Raw genomic sequence first — 18,788 nt, forward strand, 5'->3', positions numbered from 1 at the left:
GGGTATGGCTGGGGTAGGCTACACCCATACCAAGAAATGGCTTAGCCCCACCATGAAAAATGATGTTAAAGTAAGCAAAATAAAGTCCGCCAACTCGCGCCGAGAATTGCACAGACAGCAGTTAGTAAGATTGATTTCAGTAGCCACTTGTCTGGAAATACCGAAGACCAAAAACGGTTTTGAAAACTTTTGTCACGTAGTGATCGTCTTCTCAATAGAACATCTTTGATAATGTCTTCTGGCCAATCAGAATCAAGATAACGGCGTGGTGTTGTTGCAGGAAGTCCCGACAGAGAATACTTTTGCTGTAGTACAGGGGTGCACATAACTGGTACGGAAGTGCGTGCCGACCTATGGTACAAAACTACGCCAACCGGCTGTGAAGGGAGACTCCCCCCCCCCTTCACTGGAGAACTGCGCTAAAACAGCTGATAACAACGTTCACGCTCTGTGGTCACGAAGTACTCCACTAGCCACCCCCCCCCGTGTTGATAGAAAACACGTAATGAAATAAGACCCCACGGTTTGATGATTGATAGGTGTGTGTGCTGTCTTTCATTTTGACGCAGAACAATGTTATAATAAACATACATACATACTGTAGGCCTATGTTAAATGGATATATCTGCCTTCTTTCATTTATCTTTCCATTCCCACAACAATATACATAAAGAAATGGCATATTTTGGAATATATCGAATGGTGATTAATCATGATTAATTAATTTTTAAGCTGTGATTAATCTGATTAAAAAATTTAATCGTTTGACAGCCCTAAAATATTTCACTACTTTTGTGATTCTAAGACTTTGGTAACCAAATCTAAAACACCAAAACAATTGGATGACATGAGTACATTTGTGTTTTTACAAGAGTTTAAGATTTTCCGAAAATCGGAGGTCAAATGTTAAGCTTTAGAGCTACTTATCTCATCACACATTGCTCTAAGGTGAGTAATTTGCATTTATAGCAAGACCAGAGATTGTCTGATATGTAACACATGGGGTGCCATGTTATAAGAAGTACATTTGAAAAAGGTGATCTAAGGAAACGTCTAAAAATCGAGAAAATACCCGTAGACTCCAGAGGGTTAATGCAACCGTCAACACCAAATGCAACTCAGAAACAAAGGATAGACCTGTTAAATGTTATTCCAGAATAAATGGAGAAAATGTTGGCCTTATAAATGAAATCGTATAAAGTTTCTGTCATCGCTGTTGACCTGACAGTCTGATAAGTGCAGCATTCTTCTTTTCTTTAATCTCTGGATAGGGTTTGGTTCCAGCAACGTTTGTTTGTAGGGTAATAAAAACACTATAGTGAATATAGTCTATAGCCCATAGTGCAAACTTACATCTCATAACAGACAAAAACGCAAAGATAAACCGAAAAGCTGAATATTGTCACACTTGGACACCAAAGATCTCAAAGCTAACGGACTGTACAAAGTCATATCTGTGCGGCAGCTGTTGCCATTACAGAACATGTGTTGTGTGATACTAGATCAGTGTTGTAAGCAGCAGCACTGTAGAGTTACATCACTTCCTGTGCATTTCAATCACTACAGGAAGATGAAAAAAAAGTTCCTGCATGTGAGCGTGTGTGGCAGATGAGTTATGGAGTGTAATTTCACATCCTTTGCAGCAAGTTACAACACAGGCCACTGATTTCCTGTCAACTCGGAGAGAGGCACACTACATTAGACGGTGAATTTTACAATGCAGAAAGAAATTAGCGGTAAAAGCACTTTCTGTGTACTCTGTATCTGTAGCAGCCATCATCTGATCAGAGGTGGAGTTAAGACACGAAAGGCAAGAGATTCTTTCCTCCACCTGTGTTCCTTCACATTGCGTATGGCCTTTAACCAGTTGAGCCCCGAGCCTGTTTTTCAGGCCTCAGACTGGAAAATGACATTCCCAGAACAATTGACTATATCTTCACTTCTAAAAGGGGTAAATTAATAATATTTTTTCTCAAAGCAATGATAAACCTGTGAGTTGGATGTAGAAAAGTCAGAATCAATATCAGGGTATATGAGCAATAAAGTAAATTCAGATTGAACATAATGTAAATGATAGTGTCCGTCCAAAATAAAAACATTACTTATAGTGAAAACCACCCTTGGATGATGGGATAGTAGATTAAAAGCTTTAGGAACATATAATAAGTACCCTGTATCAAGATTGATGCACAATAAGTGACATTTGACATTTTTAGAGAGATTTAGAAAAAAGAACCCACTTCATTTGGGTGCATTTTCCATATCTATGGCCCCCCTCGTCGATTTTGATGATTGACACCACTTTTTAACCGTTATAGCCAATAGAATTGAAGGGAAGTTCCTAAAATCCATCTAAACATTACCCATTGGTGAATGAGTGATGCGTAGCCAGAATGCCCAATACCGGAAGCTGTCATACACTCTCGTAGCCGCTAATGTGAAATCTCCGTTATTTACATAAATATGGAATGATGGATTATCAGTAATCATTTCAAAGTGACACAGACACATTGGATTAACCTATGGATTAACCTTCAGCAGCGTTGTTATCGTTTTAATGCCATTGAACACAACTTTTGATCAGAACAACAGCATAGGTAAGAATTTCTCCCTTGTTTGCTCCGTAATGCTACGTGTTGTGATGTCTATGTTTGCTTCCCCTGTCGCGAGTTCTGGTCGCTCAGTGATGATACTTATATGTCTGGAATCTGTGGAATCTCAGCTTACTAATCAATATATGGTTTGTGCAGATCTGATAAGTAATAAGGGTATTTTACCTTGAGTTCTGTGCTAATTGCGTTAGCATTTTTACACTCAGGGCTAATTCAGAGCCTTTGTTATTACCCTTTTGTTTCGTTTAGCTAAACATGGTTAATATTGTCTGAAAGCTGAGTTTCTTCACGTTAAGTGGATACAACACATTCATAGTTTATTAAATGTTAAGAAGGCCTCAGGCGCTTTTTCTTGCAAGATGTTGCATTTTGCCCCCGCCCGCGGGGCCGTGGGGTTTAAATGGTTTTAAACACTACATTTCCTGCATTTGGGTTCATTTTAAGGCAACATTTAACTTTTTTAAATCATAAGAATTCATAATATTAGTACTACCTGTCCTTTACTCTGCTCTGCATTATATTATTGCTCAGCTTATATGGTGGCTTCCGTTTTCTTCTGATAATGCATTCATCTCAACATACATCTGTTGCCAAGGACTTTATGTCAGTAATACAAATGTTGTACCAAAGTAAAAAAACAAATTTTCACTGTGCTTTCACTCAATGTTCAATAATGAGGAAAACAAAATTGAGGCATATCTCAAAATAGATTTGTTTTCATGTTGTGGCCCTGTCTGCACAAACATCCAGGTCAGGTCCTTCCCTTAGATAATCAAGCGCTCTCCCATGAGGTGCATTTGCTTTGAAACATTTATACGGCTTTAAACTGCACTGCTCACTGCCCATGTGCAGACTTTAAGCTGGTATCAGGTTGCGGGTGATCAGGCGTTAATATTACATTGAAACTCAACGCCTCAGGCCAGCAGAGTGAGGCCTGGTAGCACGTCTGAAAACACTGACTGGCTGTGTGTGAGGGAAACACTGTTAGGGAACAGTTTTTTGATGAGCTCACATTAAGCATTGGTAGTATATTTTTATTTTTGTTTAACAAAGAACGGACAGTGCGAGATAAGACTTTACCTATTTGCCTGAAAGCTGCTTCTTCATGCAGGACTTAAAGCTGGTGAACTTCTCCTCCATCCTGACACCCTGCGAAGAGAAAAAGAGAAGACAGTGAGAGGAACATTCCCCACAGCCACTAGATGGCAGTATCCTTTTACTTAAATCACTGCCTCGCAGGTGAGATGTGTTTCAGTAATGAGAAGTGGCAGGAGTGTAATTGAGACATTATGGTCTGGGAGTATTTAAGTCTACCACAACCTAAAGAAAAAAAGAGACATAATAAGTGCTTGGCTGAAGCTGTAATTGAACAGGAAAAGTGGTGTTTGTGAAGCTAATGGCTGCTTAAGTAGGCCTAATTGTGGGAAAGTACTCTGAAAATAAAAATGTATTTCTGAGCATAAACCCATATTTCCCTTTTTTGCCCTTAACCCACTTGACTTTGCATCCATGTTTCTATCTGTGAGCTTTTTAGTGTCTGCGCTGACAGATAAAGAAGTAGTTGGCAAAGACTGACAATGCAGCTAATGTCTCCCATAAGTCAGTGCTGCTGATGACACCTCTGTCACCTTCAGAGTAATAAAAGAGAGATAGATGCCATCTTTAATGGCCTCTGCTGTCTCACCCCCCCGCCGCGGTGCAGCCGGTCCTTCATGACGCCGACGAACTCCTTGTGGCTGAGTTTACCGTCGTGGTCCTGGTCGAAGATCTTGAAGACCGTGTTGACCAGGTGGCGGGTCAGCTTGATGCTCGTAGCCACGTAGACGGCACGGGTAAACTCCTCTGAGAGGGGAGGAAGAAGAGGAGAAGAATAAATCACCACTGAAGAGAGGATTAGATTAGTACAGATGTATTTAATACACATATTAACATTACTATTAGAATCAGAAATGCTCCTTCCTCCCAGAGTGGCGATATTTACAGAGTTACAGCAAATGGACAGGGCAGTTCAAAAGTAAGGGATACATCAAATGGAGGAAGATGTGATGTGAATGATATACAGATTGTTTTGTTTTCTAAGGGTTTTGATTGAGACAACATTTTAAAGTTTTTTGTCACCGGAAAGGTTTCTACGGAAGCCCTGAGAGGCGAATGAGAAGAATATTACATGAGATTATACTTGCACAACTTTTCACCTCTACTTAGGAAGCAGTTTTATTAATTATTATTGAAATGTTGCTATCCGAGAGTCTCTCTTCCCTCTCAGAGCTTTTGTTTGCTTACCTCAATTGATAATCTCACAGATAAAAGAAGAAAATAGAAAAACGTGTTGAAATTAAATGATCCTGTGACTCAATTGTAATGTTTGTACCCCCATAAAGTGACTAAAACTAGACCTGAACTCCTCAAAAATCAATGCCTTTATTTTTAAAATGTAAAGCTTATGAAATGCATCATGCCAAACAAAGCGAACAGCTGCATGTTTTTCAATTAGCTCCTATAATTCCCTGAATTCCAAACATTTTAATTAAGTAATTCCTCCAATATGTGTTTAGTAATATGGAACCCAAAAGCGGTCTTTATTTACATTTTTTAAATGTAAATTATTTAAACATGAAAATAATTCCACCATATTGTTATAATTGTCCATGTTTGCATAATGTAATTTGAGTAGAAATCTAAATACAATACAATAACCCAATTAACATTTATATCATAACCATATTGACATTATAATTGTTGTCCATATCTATAATGTCACTACAAACTGAGACTTCACCTTGACCAATGGCGCGGTTGGCGAAGTTGTACATCTGCATGGCGATGGCAAAATCCTCCAGGTTGTTAAGGAACTGGAAGAAGGACCTGAACTCCTCAAAGGTGATTCCCTGCAAGGACAATAACAGCAGTAAAATAAAACGCCTTTATTTAAAAAACATAAAGCTTGTGAAATGCAACATGAGAAATCATAAAGTGGCACATAAAGCTAACGGCTGCATGTGTCAACACTCCGGCGAAGGATAGCGCTACAATTCACACAGCCCATAATCTGCCTCCTTTCATCCTGCGGGGGGGAATCCTTTAGTGTGTGTGGGACCTTGAAGCCATCAGATAGATAACACAGCCAAACAGACAGAGTATACATTGCTGGATTTTCCCTGCGCGGTATGGACACGCTGAGCTGTCAGCAGCGGGGGGAGGATTGTAGCTTTTTTTGGGAAGAGGTCAGGCCGTTTGCAGACTTTTTCTAAGGCAGATTAACCTGATACTTGAATAAACAAAAACAACAAAAGTGATGAATCCCCAAACATCTCAGGCTTGGCTGATGACTCAAACAGTGAGCCTATTGATCTCCACTCAACCGTCCCGCGGCTACTAGCTCCTTCTCGCGCCGGGGGCCTCGCCAAACAGGCAGCTCACACAGCCGAACAAATGGAGTAATGACTAATCTGTGACGCTTTGCTGTTTTAACAAGGTGGGAGCCATAAAATATCTCTTAGCCTAACGATGAGACCCACTTGATGGTGAATGGGGATCTAGCAACGGGCTACTCCAGGAGTGCCGAGAGGAAAAACACATTAAAGCTAAAATGAGGATGCCTCACTCAACAGCTAATTCACAGAGCGGTACTGAAAGAACCGGAGGAATAAAATACTGCCATACTCACACAGACTTAGAACAGGGGGCAGAGCTTGCCTCATTTAGAGATCTCGTAGATTTGTGATCTCTCTGTGAGTTATGCATGGAACTATATGTTGTCAAAGCGCAGAGACGTCCTGTTATATTGTCGTCATAATGAGGTTGCCAGTTTTGGAACCACAGTGCCTGTACAGTGCCTGTATCCCACTGACAGTCTCTGGTGGCTATCTGAACTTCGGCCGGTGCAACAGGCAGACAGAAAAGCTGTTGTTTGTCAATTAGCTCCAATAATTCCCATAAATCCACAAATTGTAATTCCAAATATTATTATTTCTATCCTATCAAAATAAAAATGTGTGTTCAGCAATATGGAAGCCAAAAGGGCCCTTTATGATAATGAATGCTTACATTTTTTTTTTTAAACTTACGACTTTACACGTTTGTATTTGTTGTATGATCAAGTGCTATGAAGGGACTGTGAAGAACTATAGGAGGAAAGGAAACTCCTGACCCTGAGTGGACAAAATATCCTGAATTCTAATATAATGTCCAATTGAATCTTTCAGCCTTTGTGAATCTTATAAATCTAAAGAAAGTAGTTGATAAATTTTTCTGCATTTTCTGAGGCTGTGGTTTTTGAAGTTGTATTGGATTACATCCTATTGTGAGGCGTAAGTCATATGTTGTCTACCCTTTGTACTTTAACATGAGGAAAGGGAGCTGTCAGTAGAAGAAGTGACGACAAATCTGAAGGGAAACACCTTTTCGTCCGGCAGGCTGTGGCGCAGGTTCTCCAAGTACTCGCTGACGTCGTCCACGTTGGTGTAGCGAAGCAGGATCCGAGCAAAGTCTTCCTCGCTGATGGTGGGCAGGCCTTTGGAGTAGGAGAGGAACTCTATCTCAAGCACCTCTGTCTGCAGGTTGTCCATGAACCTGGAGGAGGAGAGAGACGCATTGCTGACAGGAAACGCCACCACCAGAAACTCACATGTACAAAGGAACACTTAACATGGTCCCAAACAAAGCCACTCAAGGCTCCTGGAGGTATGAAAATGATTAATGGCCATATGGATAATGATTTTCTCCAGACATTATCACAGAGAAGACAAAAGGTTTTTCAACTCACTCGTAAAAATCTTCAAATTTCAACTCAGCTTTGCCCTTCTTCCCAAAGAAATACACCAGCAGGGTTGTCTCTATCTTTTCATCCACATGCTGCCAGAGGGAGAAGGGATTCATTATGAGCTTTAAACGAAGACTCAGCTAAACATCTATAAAATGTGCACAAATTCTTAGTTGGAGCAACTAGGATGAGCTGTTTTCTAACATTTTGATGTATCATGGTTATACCAGGTAAACATTAACAATGGCATTTATCTAGCCATGCTTAAAGCTTCAAGTAAAGATGCTAGTTAATACCCAGATTCTGCTATTGAATAGTTACTCAGGGTTAATGGTTAATCGTTCACTGTGAAAACCAAACAGTGGGCCAGCATTTCTCATCTCTGCAAGATACAATCACGTGCCATGCTACCGATTCGTTAAACATGCTAAAGAAATCTTTGTTAGAATTTTCTGTCCCTAAACTGATGCATAAATCAAAGACTTTTCCCTCACAGACTACAGACAGTGAGAACATGGTGTGTACGGTTACTGTATAACCAGAGTAATGAGGGCAAGGCTACCTCAGTGAGATCAGAAAACAGAACTTGACTTGTGCCACGTCTGAGAACATCCCACATGCCTCGGGCCTCCACATGCTGACTGTCTTTTTTAAGAACCTGTGGCAGCAGTTGAATCAGATGTTAGGAGACAAGATACATGTAGCACATTTCACCGAGATTAGGAGGAGGAATATGGGCGGAAAAACAAGGAAACAATGAGGCAGGCAGGAGGACTGTACGGAAGCCCAGAGAGGCCAGTGGGATGAAAGCATTCTGGTGATATATTATTTAAAGTGTGATTTAAATAGTTTTTTTCTGCCCTTTGTTTATTAATTCAGGATAATCTTTTGTATGTGTTGTTGTTTTTAAACGGACAGGACACAAGAGGATAAGGAGCAACACTTCACCAGGTTGTAAATAGGACCATTTGAATTTGTCCATGCAATCTAAACACAAAGTACACATTTTGATGAATAAAATAAATGTCTTGTCAAAAGAAAGACATGACAATAATGTTACATGTTAACACTATAACACATAATACATGTACCTTGTGATTATCATGGACAAATTGATCACCTGGAAAAAACATGAATATCCTTTTCAGAATATCGGGCAGTTTCGATAAGAGTTTTTTTTTTAAATGATTTGCAAAACTTTTTTTTTACCTGTTTCTCAAATGAATGTTGTTTTGTAATTCAGTTAAAAATATTATCCTGCAAAACCCTCATACACAGAAAATAAACAAAACTGCATATTTTCTTTTCTCACTTGCCTCTCAGGGCCTCCATAGCACAGACATGTACATACTGAAGCAAGACAAGGAGTCAGACATTTTCAGAAGGCAAAGAATAAAAAAATCAAGGACCCTGGGACAGATGGACTGACATCCATCCACACTCAAACAGGCAGACACAGAGTGGGGCTGACACCGGTGGATCTGAGGGCCCATTAGCCCCGCATGAGCCAGCTCTGCAGCCATGCATGCAGCCTGTTGGCAGGACATGGAGCCAACATCGCTAACACATGTCCAAAGCATGCAGGGCGTGAGAGCTGAGGGGAAACTGAACCCTTCCAGTACATCATCATTTGATGCTACAAGCTAAGAAGTACACATCTTTCACCTACCGTTGTGAAATCGGTTCAAACTATATAAAAGTTAATGGTGCAGATTTAACCAATTCAGTACAATTCACAACAACGTGTCTTGAAAAAACGAAGCCACAATTTTGCTCTCGATGAGGTCATGCTCCTGATCTCAGATTAACATATCATTATCTTTATTACAGTTTACACTGCTGTGCTCACTCTGTATAACTACAGCTACACTGAAACACACACATGTTCTTGTAATAAGTGTTATAAGCAAAGAAAGATCACAGGAAATCTATCTTGAGAAGTCAAAAACTAGAATTTCCACTAATGTTGTTGCCTCTCACTCTCATTTTGTTTTTCCAACCTATAATTTCCTCGGTCTAGATGTTTCTCAAGTCTCGACATCACCTCATTCAACATCAGCTCACACACTGCGGAGCGGGAACAGCTAGCTACCTCCGTCGACACGTGTTCTTAAGTATGGCTTGCTTCACTTCATAATATTTCTTTTTCTTATCGACAGTTTTTTTTTCATCTCTGCAGCCTGAGGGCGAATGTATGTGAGGCAGCCGATAAAACAGCTCTTCCTCTGCGCCGCATCGCCTTCCACCAGAGAGAGATTTACGACATGATCCCACAGCTAATTACTGAACAACCTTTTAGTGCACCGCGCTGCCTGGTCCCATCTCCTCCCATGAAAAGATCCTGATACTCTTGTAATTAGAATACGCTGGGGAAAGCCCGACCGCAGCAATGAACACAGTGTGTTGTGTGTTTCTGACTTTTGAACTTTTTTTCTGGAAAGATACCTGCACAAATCACAACAAAGGCAAGACACACCTAAAGGTAGAGTGTTCAAAAAGATGTCCCTCTGCTAGCCTCTTCTATGTGAGTGCTTTTCACAGTTATCCTCCCTGACTGGCATCTTCATGGTCAAACCCATCACTAAAGGTAACATGAGACCAAATACCGCTCCTCTAGAAACTGTAAAAATAAAACATGGGGGTCCGGGTGAAACGTTGTCAGTCCACAGGTAAGAGCTTTGTGAAGTGGAATCTCTCGATGACAAAAGGCGAGTACATAAATCATCTCAGCTACCACACACTAAGGCAAGGTGTCACAAAATGCTGGAGCACACAGCGCTTTACTTCGATTCAAGTGAATGTGAAAAGGGTTATCTTCTGTGTCAGCCCCCGAGATGCATGTGTGCAAAAAAAGAAAAACAGGTTTGGAGGAGCACATGCCAAGAAAAGACATGCAACAAGCAGGTCATTTTCCTTTAGGAAAGAGAACAATACATACACTGTGTGGCTGGGATTTGGGTTGACCGTACAGCTGCAGGCTCTGAAGGAAAGGAGAGGGAACTCATTTTAGAGCAATGCATCGTTATGTCTCCAAATCTAGAGTGCCCATTCTAATGATCTTTTTGATGCTTATACGGGCGTCAGATTAATGCAAGACTTTCCAGAGATGCTAACATTTGTCCCGGGAGAGTTTAAGCTCCTTCATGTTGTGTTTGCGCGATAAGACCTCAAAGAGTCGCTCTTATCGCTCCATTCAGCCCTGCCTGTTTACATCCACCTGCATGCGGCACAAGACAGCCCCGAGGAGATGAAAGGGTCAGGCATGTTTTACCCTGTTTGACCACATTCACCTCTGTACAGCCCAGCTTCTCTCGAGGAGCACAAAACCCCGTCATGTCAGACATTGGCTGAACTGTAAGATTCAGGTCAATGGCAGGGGGCTTCTCGACATGAGGGAAATACATATAAATAAACAGATATTAAAGTGTACTCAAAGTGTTTATATCTCAAAGAAGAAGCATTCTTTTTCGATTTGTTCATTACGCAAGTTGACATCATGATGATGATACAAAAACGATATTGTACAATCCTAAGCGCCATTGAGCTTTTTTAATTAACGGTACAGTAAAAAGGACTTATTTTCAAAGGTGTCACTCGTTCTGACAAACCCTGAGAGAATCACCTGACTGTAGTCCCTGTCAGCTGTTTAGAGATCTCTTACCTTCTGGAAACTACTATGCGTTTCATTTACCTTAGCTGGAAGTACAACATTGGAGTTTGGACTCCCAAAATCCATCAAATCAGACAAATAATATCTGTTCCAGCCAGGTGAATTACACTGTACACGTTGATGCAGATATGTTGACAGGAGTTGTCTTTCATAAGAAACAAATAAGAAAGAAATGCTATGAAGAGATAATTTCATGCCGCCATCTTGGATTTGACCCAGACTTTCCGAGTTGTGTCTCAGACTTAAAGGGTGCATTCCAGTAGAAATGTTTAAGATGTCCGGCTTAAGGTTAGCTATACATTTTTCTGATATTTAGCTTTGAGAGCTTTTGAATGCTGAAAACAGCAGCCTGCTACAGTTGGAAAAAAGGTGGATCGTGGACATTTCAGGAAAGCAAAGGAAAGGAACTGCAAAGTTTGCGATCAACCTCTGTTGGTTCATAACAACCTATAATGCATTGAATTGTTAACATAAACAATATTGACTACAGCTATTTATTCATTTGAAAGCCACTCATACCTGCTGGTCAAACCTATGCACGTCATCAGCAACTTCCTTTCTCTCCTTCTTCTTACGGAAAATTTGTTCCAGCTGGTGAGAAGATTAGGTTATTGTGCAACAAAACACTTCAAATGCATTGCATTGTATATGATCATCCAACGAGGCTCATACCACCAAGAACTCCTTTTTGTCCACCATTTCGTTCCCATCTGCATCAAACATGTTGAACGCAATCCTGAAGCCTGCATGGGGCTCTGAAATCAAAACAGTCATCTCTTTATCCCTGAATCATTTTCTAAAAATATTTCTGTTTAAGTGAGTTTGAATATATACCTACTTGTTAAAATGCAGATCAGGAAGAGGTACTCTGTGTAACTGATGACACCTGATGACAAAAGAGAAAAGGTTAGGAAACCAAAACCTTAGTGTTCCCCTTTCTAAACAAGACAGCATCAAATAGCGTTAACCGGTAAGCTGAAGGTGTTTACGTGTGTTCAAAGTCATGCTCCCGAGATGAATAAGCCATCCAAAGAAACGCCTTCAGACGAGAGTAATCTTCTCGCGCTCCCTGATAACATCTTAAAAGGTGCCTTTTACTTCATGCTCGCTGTTGCCCAAACACAAACACAGGCTTTACAACTGAGCTGACCGATCTGGACACAAACCCAAACACATTTTCGGCCCACGGCTTCTGATCCTGTTTGGGGTAACAAGGTGTAATACATTCTCAAGTGATCTGTCACTGATTTGAGAATGGCCGATTCAGGTTGTGTGTCACGTCCTTCAGCTCCCTTTGTTGTGTGACACGGAGAAGGGAAGAGTAAGTGTCAGGAGGAGACATCTCAGTCGACTCGGGAGGCTTCTCCCCTCTGACTCTGAAAGCATTCCCAAGCTTTTGTTTGCTCAGGGAAGATAGAGAATCGAGCGCAGATAGTTCTGGGTGACTGCTCTGGGTGTTATGGGAACTGGAATCAGGTACGAGGGTTTGCTGCAGGGAGATATTGCAGACTAGAAGAGGACAAAAATGGCGAACAAAGATGTCGTTTTGACTCTGCTTTTTCTTTAGAGGCTGGAAATAAGCTGCTAAAAAGATGATGTAAAGGCAACTGAAACAAACTCAGGTGTGAAAAGAGATTTAGTGATGCATGCCATTAGAGATCTGAAAAAAAGCTTCTTGTCATCCTATCTCTCTCTGTTTGGCAGGTACAGCCTTATAATGACAACAGATCTCTGGCTTCAAAGCCTTAAAGCTTAAATGGGTGGAAGAAAGAACAAAAACACTTTTAAGATTCCTGCCATGTTTCAGCAATACCACACACCTTCACCCCCCCCCTCCTCCCTGCAGCTCAAGTAGATGTTGTTAGACAATACAAAGAATTCCACAGAAACACTTCATACAGAGTGGCAGTCCCGGAGATGTAATCCAATGCCATTCTTAGGCTTCATAATGTCCGCGGTGATCAGGGGGGTGGCCGGTGGGACATGTCTCGACATAGCTGGGTTCAAACAGCTCCCTCATTCTCTAAAGCGACGCTTTGTTCGCAGATCAATCCAGCCCTTTTTCCCTGACAAAGCCGCCACATTTAACAGCAGGATTAAAAGCCCCAAATCCCAGCATTGGCACTTAGCTAAAGCAACAGAGGAGGGAGCAGAACAGTGAGATGTGATGCTCCACTGGCTCGTATGACCTACTGAGGTCCAGGTGGGAACATCGGAAAGATCCTTAGTCACTCAGACAACTTCATTTTCTTCATGAAATGTTATTTTGGATCAAGGTTTGCAGGTGATCATTACACAAGTCGCATAAGGGAGAATAAGGTTTGTTGTGAAGACTCCAATTGTGATGCTAATGCATTTTCCGTGGATACAACTTTTCATACAATTGACTCCAATTTAGTTTGTATTATGCACAGTAGTAAAAAAAAAGGGAAGCCAAGCAAAATACATATTGTCATTAGCATTAGGCCTTTTCTCCTGTGGCTCCCATTTACAATGTTATGAACCTGCGTAATCAGTGGCTATTGGTACCATTCTAACACGTCAGACATCTGATCATGTGCCAAGGTTGTTCAAATGTGACCGTTGTGAAACTGAATAAAACTGATTCAACAGAATAACTTCTTTCAGTTCAGACATCAATATACTTGGTTATGTTTAGGAAAAGATTGAAACGACATCTTGCTGCTTACCCATGTGAATCTATGACACAGTAGTTGCTGTTGCAGCCCCCCTTGTGAGCCACATCTATTAGGCTGTTAACCAATGACAATGCAGATGTAATCGCCGTGTACTATTCGGGTGCCTGTCTAGGCTTTTATGGAGATTTGTGGTGCAAAACTTTATTTGAGTCAGCCTGATTTTAAATCCATTCGTTTAGAATAATTTCCAACTGCTAAAGAAAATGTTTGAGTTTGGGTATATGGCAAATATAGAAGTTGTTAAATCAAAGCTCAAAAGAGCATCCAGTTAAAAAATATACAATAAAGTCTCCAAAAATGAATAAATAACTTATTTCTCGGAAATGTCTACTTTCTCTATAATTACAGTTATATAGTTATTTCCAGTAAAAGTCATAGTTTTCGCATTTTGTATACAAGAAAGCAGGAAGAATCATTATGCGTTTCATCAATTGCAGTCCCTCCTGCAGAGGTTCCCTGAGAATGAATCTAGATGTTAGCGACTGATGGAGAGATAAGATAATGTTTACAACACTGCTCTGGATTACACGAGGATGACACACAACAGCGCACACTCTGAACAAAGCATTAAGAGGAATTACTTCAATTCAGTGGATTCATGTGCTGAGCTGTGGCACATGGAGTGGGTTAGCTCACCTCGTTCACGCAGATTTCTAAACAAATTGGATGATCCTTTCCAAACAGGCGGGGTGTCAGCCAACATCTTGTCTAAATCCTGAGAGAATAGAGGGAGATTCCAAATCACTCATTCATTTCTAAATCCTAAGTAATCACAGCGTCACGCGGTGTTTGTGGGAATGACAGTAATTACAGAGGTTTCACACAGAGGAGAGGAACCAGCGCTTTGATGACAGAGAGAATCTCACCTTGTTCGTGAGGGACTTCCATGCTCTCCTGCCTGAAAACACAACGTTAACAGTCAGTGTGTGATATATGTCTGACTGAGAATTCAAGTACATTTACTCAAGTGTTTTGACTTGAGTATTTCCCTTTAATGCTTTCAACTTACAGAGTTGAAAGCATTAACGGATAACAGTGACAATAGCCCTCAACTACATGTATCTGTGTATCTTCATTTATAATATCTTTCCTGTCAAGTAAACACAAAACAAATAAAGTAAATAAACAAAAGGATGAAGTGTTTCTTTATAAATTAAGAACGTATTTAAATGATTTTAAATACACTTTTTAAAAAGACTCTTGGGTCAGCTGGAAAGTGTATTGTCAAAACGCTGAAAACAGCTATTTCTCTGATAAGAAAATGAATTTTAAGAGATAAGTGGTTAACAAAAATGCAGCACTCATATTAATCCTAAATCAACATATATATATATATATATATATATAGTCAAACTCAGGGATTCTGAACAGTGACTTCTTTCACTTTTGATACTTTAATACTTTAAGTATCAAAAGTTAAAGAAGTCACTTATTTACTTAAAGTTGAAGTAAATGTTGCTGTTAATACTTACAAACTTTAACTTGAGTTTTGAATGTAGGACTTGTAGTGGATTTAATTCACAGGAAGTACTTAAAGACATATAAAGGATCTGAATAAGTCTTCCACTACTTATGAATATAATAGTACGCTTTTATCGGGAATTCTATATAAGGAAAATAGAATTGGGAAACAGAAAAGAAAACAGGTGTTTATGTGGACAGAAACACAAGCTGTGTATCTGCATGAACGCATTCCGATGGTCAATAAACCAGCAGATAAGATAAGGCACGGATAACAGTGACAATAGCCCTCGTCCGACACATTTTAGAGCCTCTGTCTGAACCTGGGATTATTGTCATGGCTTCCTCTCCAACAAAGAGAGTGAGCAGGCTTTCCTCATTAAAGTTTCATAACCATACCTCATGGATCTAATATGAATAATTGACATGGCAGCACTTTTAGTTTGGACTGTAATGGTTCTACATCTCCACTATCTTCTGCTTCACTTCTTCACTGTCAAACACATCCACAATATAACCATAACACATTCAGATCATTGTGTGGCAACACATCAGCCAGCAGAGGTCAATTACTCAGCATGCTGATACATTAGAGCCTCTTATTTACCTTCCTCATTAGATTCCAGTGAAGACATGTCCAACACATTACAGCGTTCCACACACCTTCCATCATAATCAATCACAGTAATCACAATGTGTTATCGGTACATTTATGACAGTTGTTTGGTCGCTCCGAGTCTCTGCGAGTTTGTTGCCACATAAATGAGCCATAAAAATGGGGTTGCTGGTAAAGATGCCTATCTTTATGCAGGTGTTATGACTGAAGCTCTGCAAGCTGCAACTTATTGTCTGAGGATGACACTTCACAGGCCCTCAGCAACATGTCAAGTTCCAGGAAAAAACACCTATTTTTTTCTAAGTGGAGAAAAGCGGGTTTATCTGATGACTTGACAGAAGTGTTATTAGGTAAATGGTTGCTCATTAGAGAGGAAATGGACTTATTTCACTCTGAAAGAATGATTGAGCTAAACTCATTTGAAAAAAGGACATTTAGTTGGGAGGTAGTGAAACGTTGGCCTGCAGAAAAGGATTATCTTCAGCATCGATTCATCTGCAACTTCATTTCTTGATTTATCATACAGTCCATAATATTTCAGAAAATTTAAAAAAAGGCTGTCCAAATATTTTGAAGTCAAAGGTAATGGCTTTCAATGTCTTGTTTTGTCAGTTCAATATGATTTAAAACAGAAAAAAGCAGTCAATCTCCATGTTTGAGGGACTGGAAACAGCATTTTCTGACATTTTAGCACGACAAATGACTTTCATTTTAAAAGATACGTTAACTAATAATTGCAAGGTCTTTTTATTCTGCCTTTTCGAAAAAGAAAAGAAGCAGGAACTTTATTAGGAAATCACAAAATGGTGTTTTAACAAGAACAAAACAGGACCTTAAAATAGACCTTGATCTGTTTCATCAAAATAAATGTAGAGAATTCAATGGACGAGAGAAAAACACTCCGATTTAAGAAGCTATAAAACAATTCATAAATGAATCGTGAAAACTGTTGTTGGTTAATCTTCTTCCACCCAAGGGGTGTTCAGTATTATTGGAAGGAGCTGAGTAATAGGAATACACTCACTCTTTGGTTGATTCAAAGTGACGGACTCCAGGAAGTTGAGTGGCGTCATGTAGAGCTGGCCCTCGTGCTCTACCGAACTGAACTGGCGAAATCTGTTTTCATTGGTCGACATGTACACATCTCCATCGTCCAAACCATAGGTCCGTGCCTGTAACACACACACACACACACACACACACACACACACACACACACACACACACACACACACACACACACACACACACACACACACACACACACACACACACACACACACACACACACACACACACACACACACACACACACACACACACACACACACACACACACACACACACACACACTATCATGAAATACTTCAAATCATCTGTACAGTGATAATACCGTCTGAAAGATGCTTTTTGTTAAGCTTGTCTTGTCACGAAGGGCCTCGCTCACAGGGAACAACAAAGAGGCCGATGCTTTCGTTCAGTAATGGGGTGCATGTTATGTCAGCCCTATTTCTCATCCCTGTGCGCCAGATAATGTCCCTACAACTGTTCAAACCAGCCAGATCAGAAGGCAGGACTGGTGAGGACTGAGTGGATCTCTCTGTCAGGTGGCACAGCGCCAGGTCCACTGGGCACAGAGCAAACACCCAGGGAATGTGTGCCCCCCTCTGCTTAACCATTAAACCCCCTCTAACCACCCCCGCCTCTCATCAAATGTCAGCCCCTCAGCCAAGAGGCCAGTGTCCAGTTTCCTGTGTCCCTGGATTCCTGCTGCCTGTATGGACAGCAGGCAGGCTTTCCTCACTCCAATATGAAACACGGAAACGTGTGTAGCTGTGTGAAAAGATCCTCGTTGACATGTTTGTTTACATCCCCTGTGATCTATGAAATCCTGTTAACAATGTCTGAACTCAAGAGACTTGCTGTAGCAGGGCTGGCATGTAGGCCAATCGAGAGTAATAGACAGGGGGTAGACACAATAACTTGTGTTGATCAAAGCATTACAACCCTGATGTTAATAACTCTGTAAAACTGTTGGAAAGATAAGCTAATTCATTATAGGAAAGAAAAGTAATGCATGAACAATACTTTAAATAATTGATCACTAAGGTGACAGGTTTCTCAAAAACAGGTGCCAATATTTCCTGGTCTTCAGGGCAGCAGCTAATGGTTACTTTACTACTGATGATTCTATCAAGTTGTTTGGATGAATCAGTTTGATGGAAGTAGGTGGCGTCAACAAATGTCATATACTATTACTTAAAATAGAGAATACAAACTGGAAAGAGTGATAGTTTCTTGGAATAACTAATAGATTAATTGACTGCTGTAAATTTAATAACTTTGTATTTAGAAGATGTTGTTGAATAAAACAAGAAAACTGACAATGTCACGTTGAGCTCATGGAAGTTGGGATACCACTAGTGTCTTGTGTTTATTTCTATAATTATGAATCATTCAAATGAACAAGGAATGGATAAATTAATATGATTTGCCCACCTTTCTTGATACATAAAGGGCAGGGACGTGCACAGGTACGGGCTAATGTTGCCCGGGCAACGGCCCGTTTGGCCTTTTTGGCTGACCTGCCCCTCTGGAGAGAGCGAAAGTTTCTTTTTCTTTTTTCTGTTGTTGCCGAATCAACATGATAAGCCCAGTATTGTAGCGTCTCGCTGCGGGAAACACACTTTGTCAGCGCTGTCATCTGCCGGTACGTTAAGACCACCTCAGTGTCGGATTTTCATTTTGGAAACTTGATTTTGAGTTGTCTCATGGCAGTTAGGGTATAAGGGATAAACCAGGGGACTTTACTTCCTCTTGATACCGTCGGTTATTTACAAAAGAACACATAAATATAGCCTACTTACTTGTTGTTATTGTGCTTCTCTCTTTCTGTGTCCTTTCATCTGTAAACTCCCTCAACGGGGCCGCTCGCTCTCTTTTCTTGATCGCCCTCTCACGAGTGAAC

The 18,788-nt window shown here is 40.5% G+C and overlaps 2 protein-coding genes across 4 annotated transcripts in view; both read right to left on the reverse strand.

Annotated features, from left to right (window-relative positions):
• edar (ectodysplasin A receptor) overlaps positions 1-18,788 on the reverse strand; it is a 169,716-nt gene that overhangs the window by 75,445 nt on the left and 75,483 nt on the right. The window lies entirely within an intron of this gene.
• The window catches only part of LOC104941480 (calcium uptake protein 3, mitochondrial-like), a 57,321-nt gene that overhangs the window by 37,080 nt on the left and 1,453 nt on the right, over positions 1-18,788 (reverse strand). Inside the window, exons 2-14 of one of the 2 annotated variants that reach the window (XM_010766580.1) lie at positions 16,845-16,992; positions 14,610-14,641; positions 14,380-14,458; positions 11,883-11,930; positions 11,717-11,799; positions 11,564-11,635; positions 10,313-10,354; positions 7,937-8,032; positions 7,378-7,466; positions 7,013-7,184; positions 5,392-5,500; positions 4,297-4,454; positions 3,693-3,761 (exon numbers count right to left, since the gene is read on the reverse strand). In XM_010766580.1, coding sequence (XP_010764882.1) covers positions 3,693-3,761; positions 4,297-4,454; positions 5,392-5,500; positions 7,013-7,184; positions 7,378-7,466; positions 7,937-8,032; positions 10,313-10,354; positions 11,564-11,635; positions 11,717-11,799; positions 11,883-11,930; positions 14,380-14,458; positions 14,610-14,641; positions 16,845-16,992 — 1,197 coding nt within the window. The remainder of the gene's footprint in view (positions 1-3,692; positions 3,762-4,296; positions 4,455-5,391; positions 5,501-7,012; positions 7,185-7,377; positions 7,467-7,936; positions 8,033-10,312; positions 10,355-11,563; positions 11,636-11,716; positions 11,800-11,882; positions 11,931-14,379; positions 14,459-14,609; positions 14,642-16,844; positions 16,993-18,788) is intronic. The other variant, XM_010766581.1, reaches the window with a different exon arrangement.

This window comes from Notothenia coriiceps, unplaced genomic scaffold (genome assembly GCF_000735185.1).
Source record: "Notothenia coriiceps isolate Sejong01 unplaced genomic scaffold, NC01 NC01_scaffold00003413, whole genome shotgun sequence".
NCBI classification, from domain to species: Eukaryota; Metazoa; Chordata; class Actinopteri; order Perciformes; family Nototheniidae; genus Notothenia; species Notothenia coriiceps.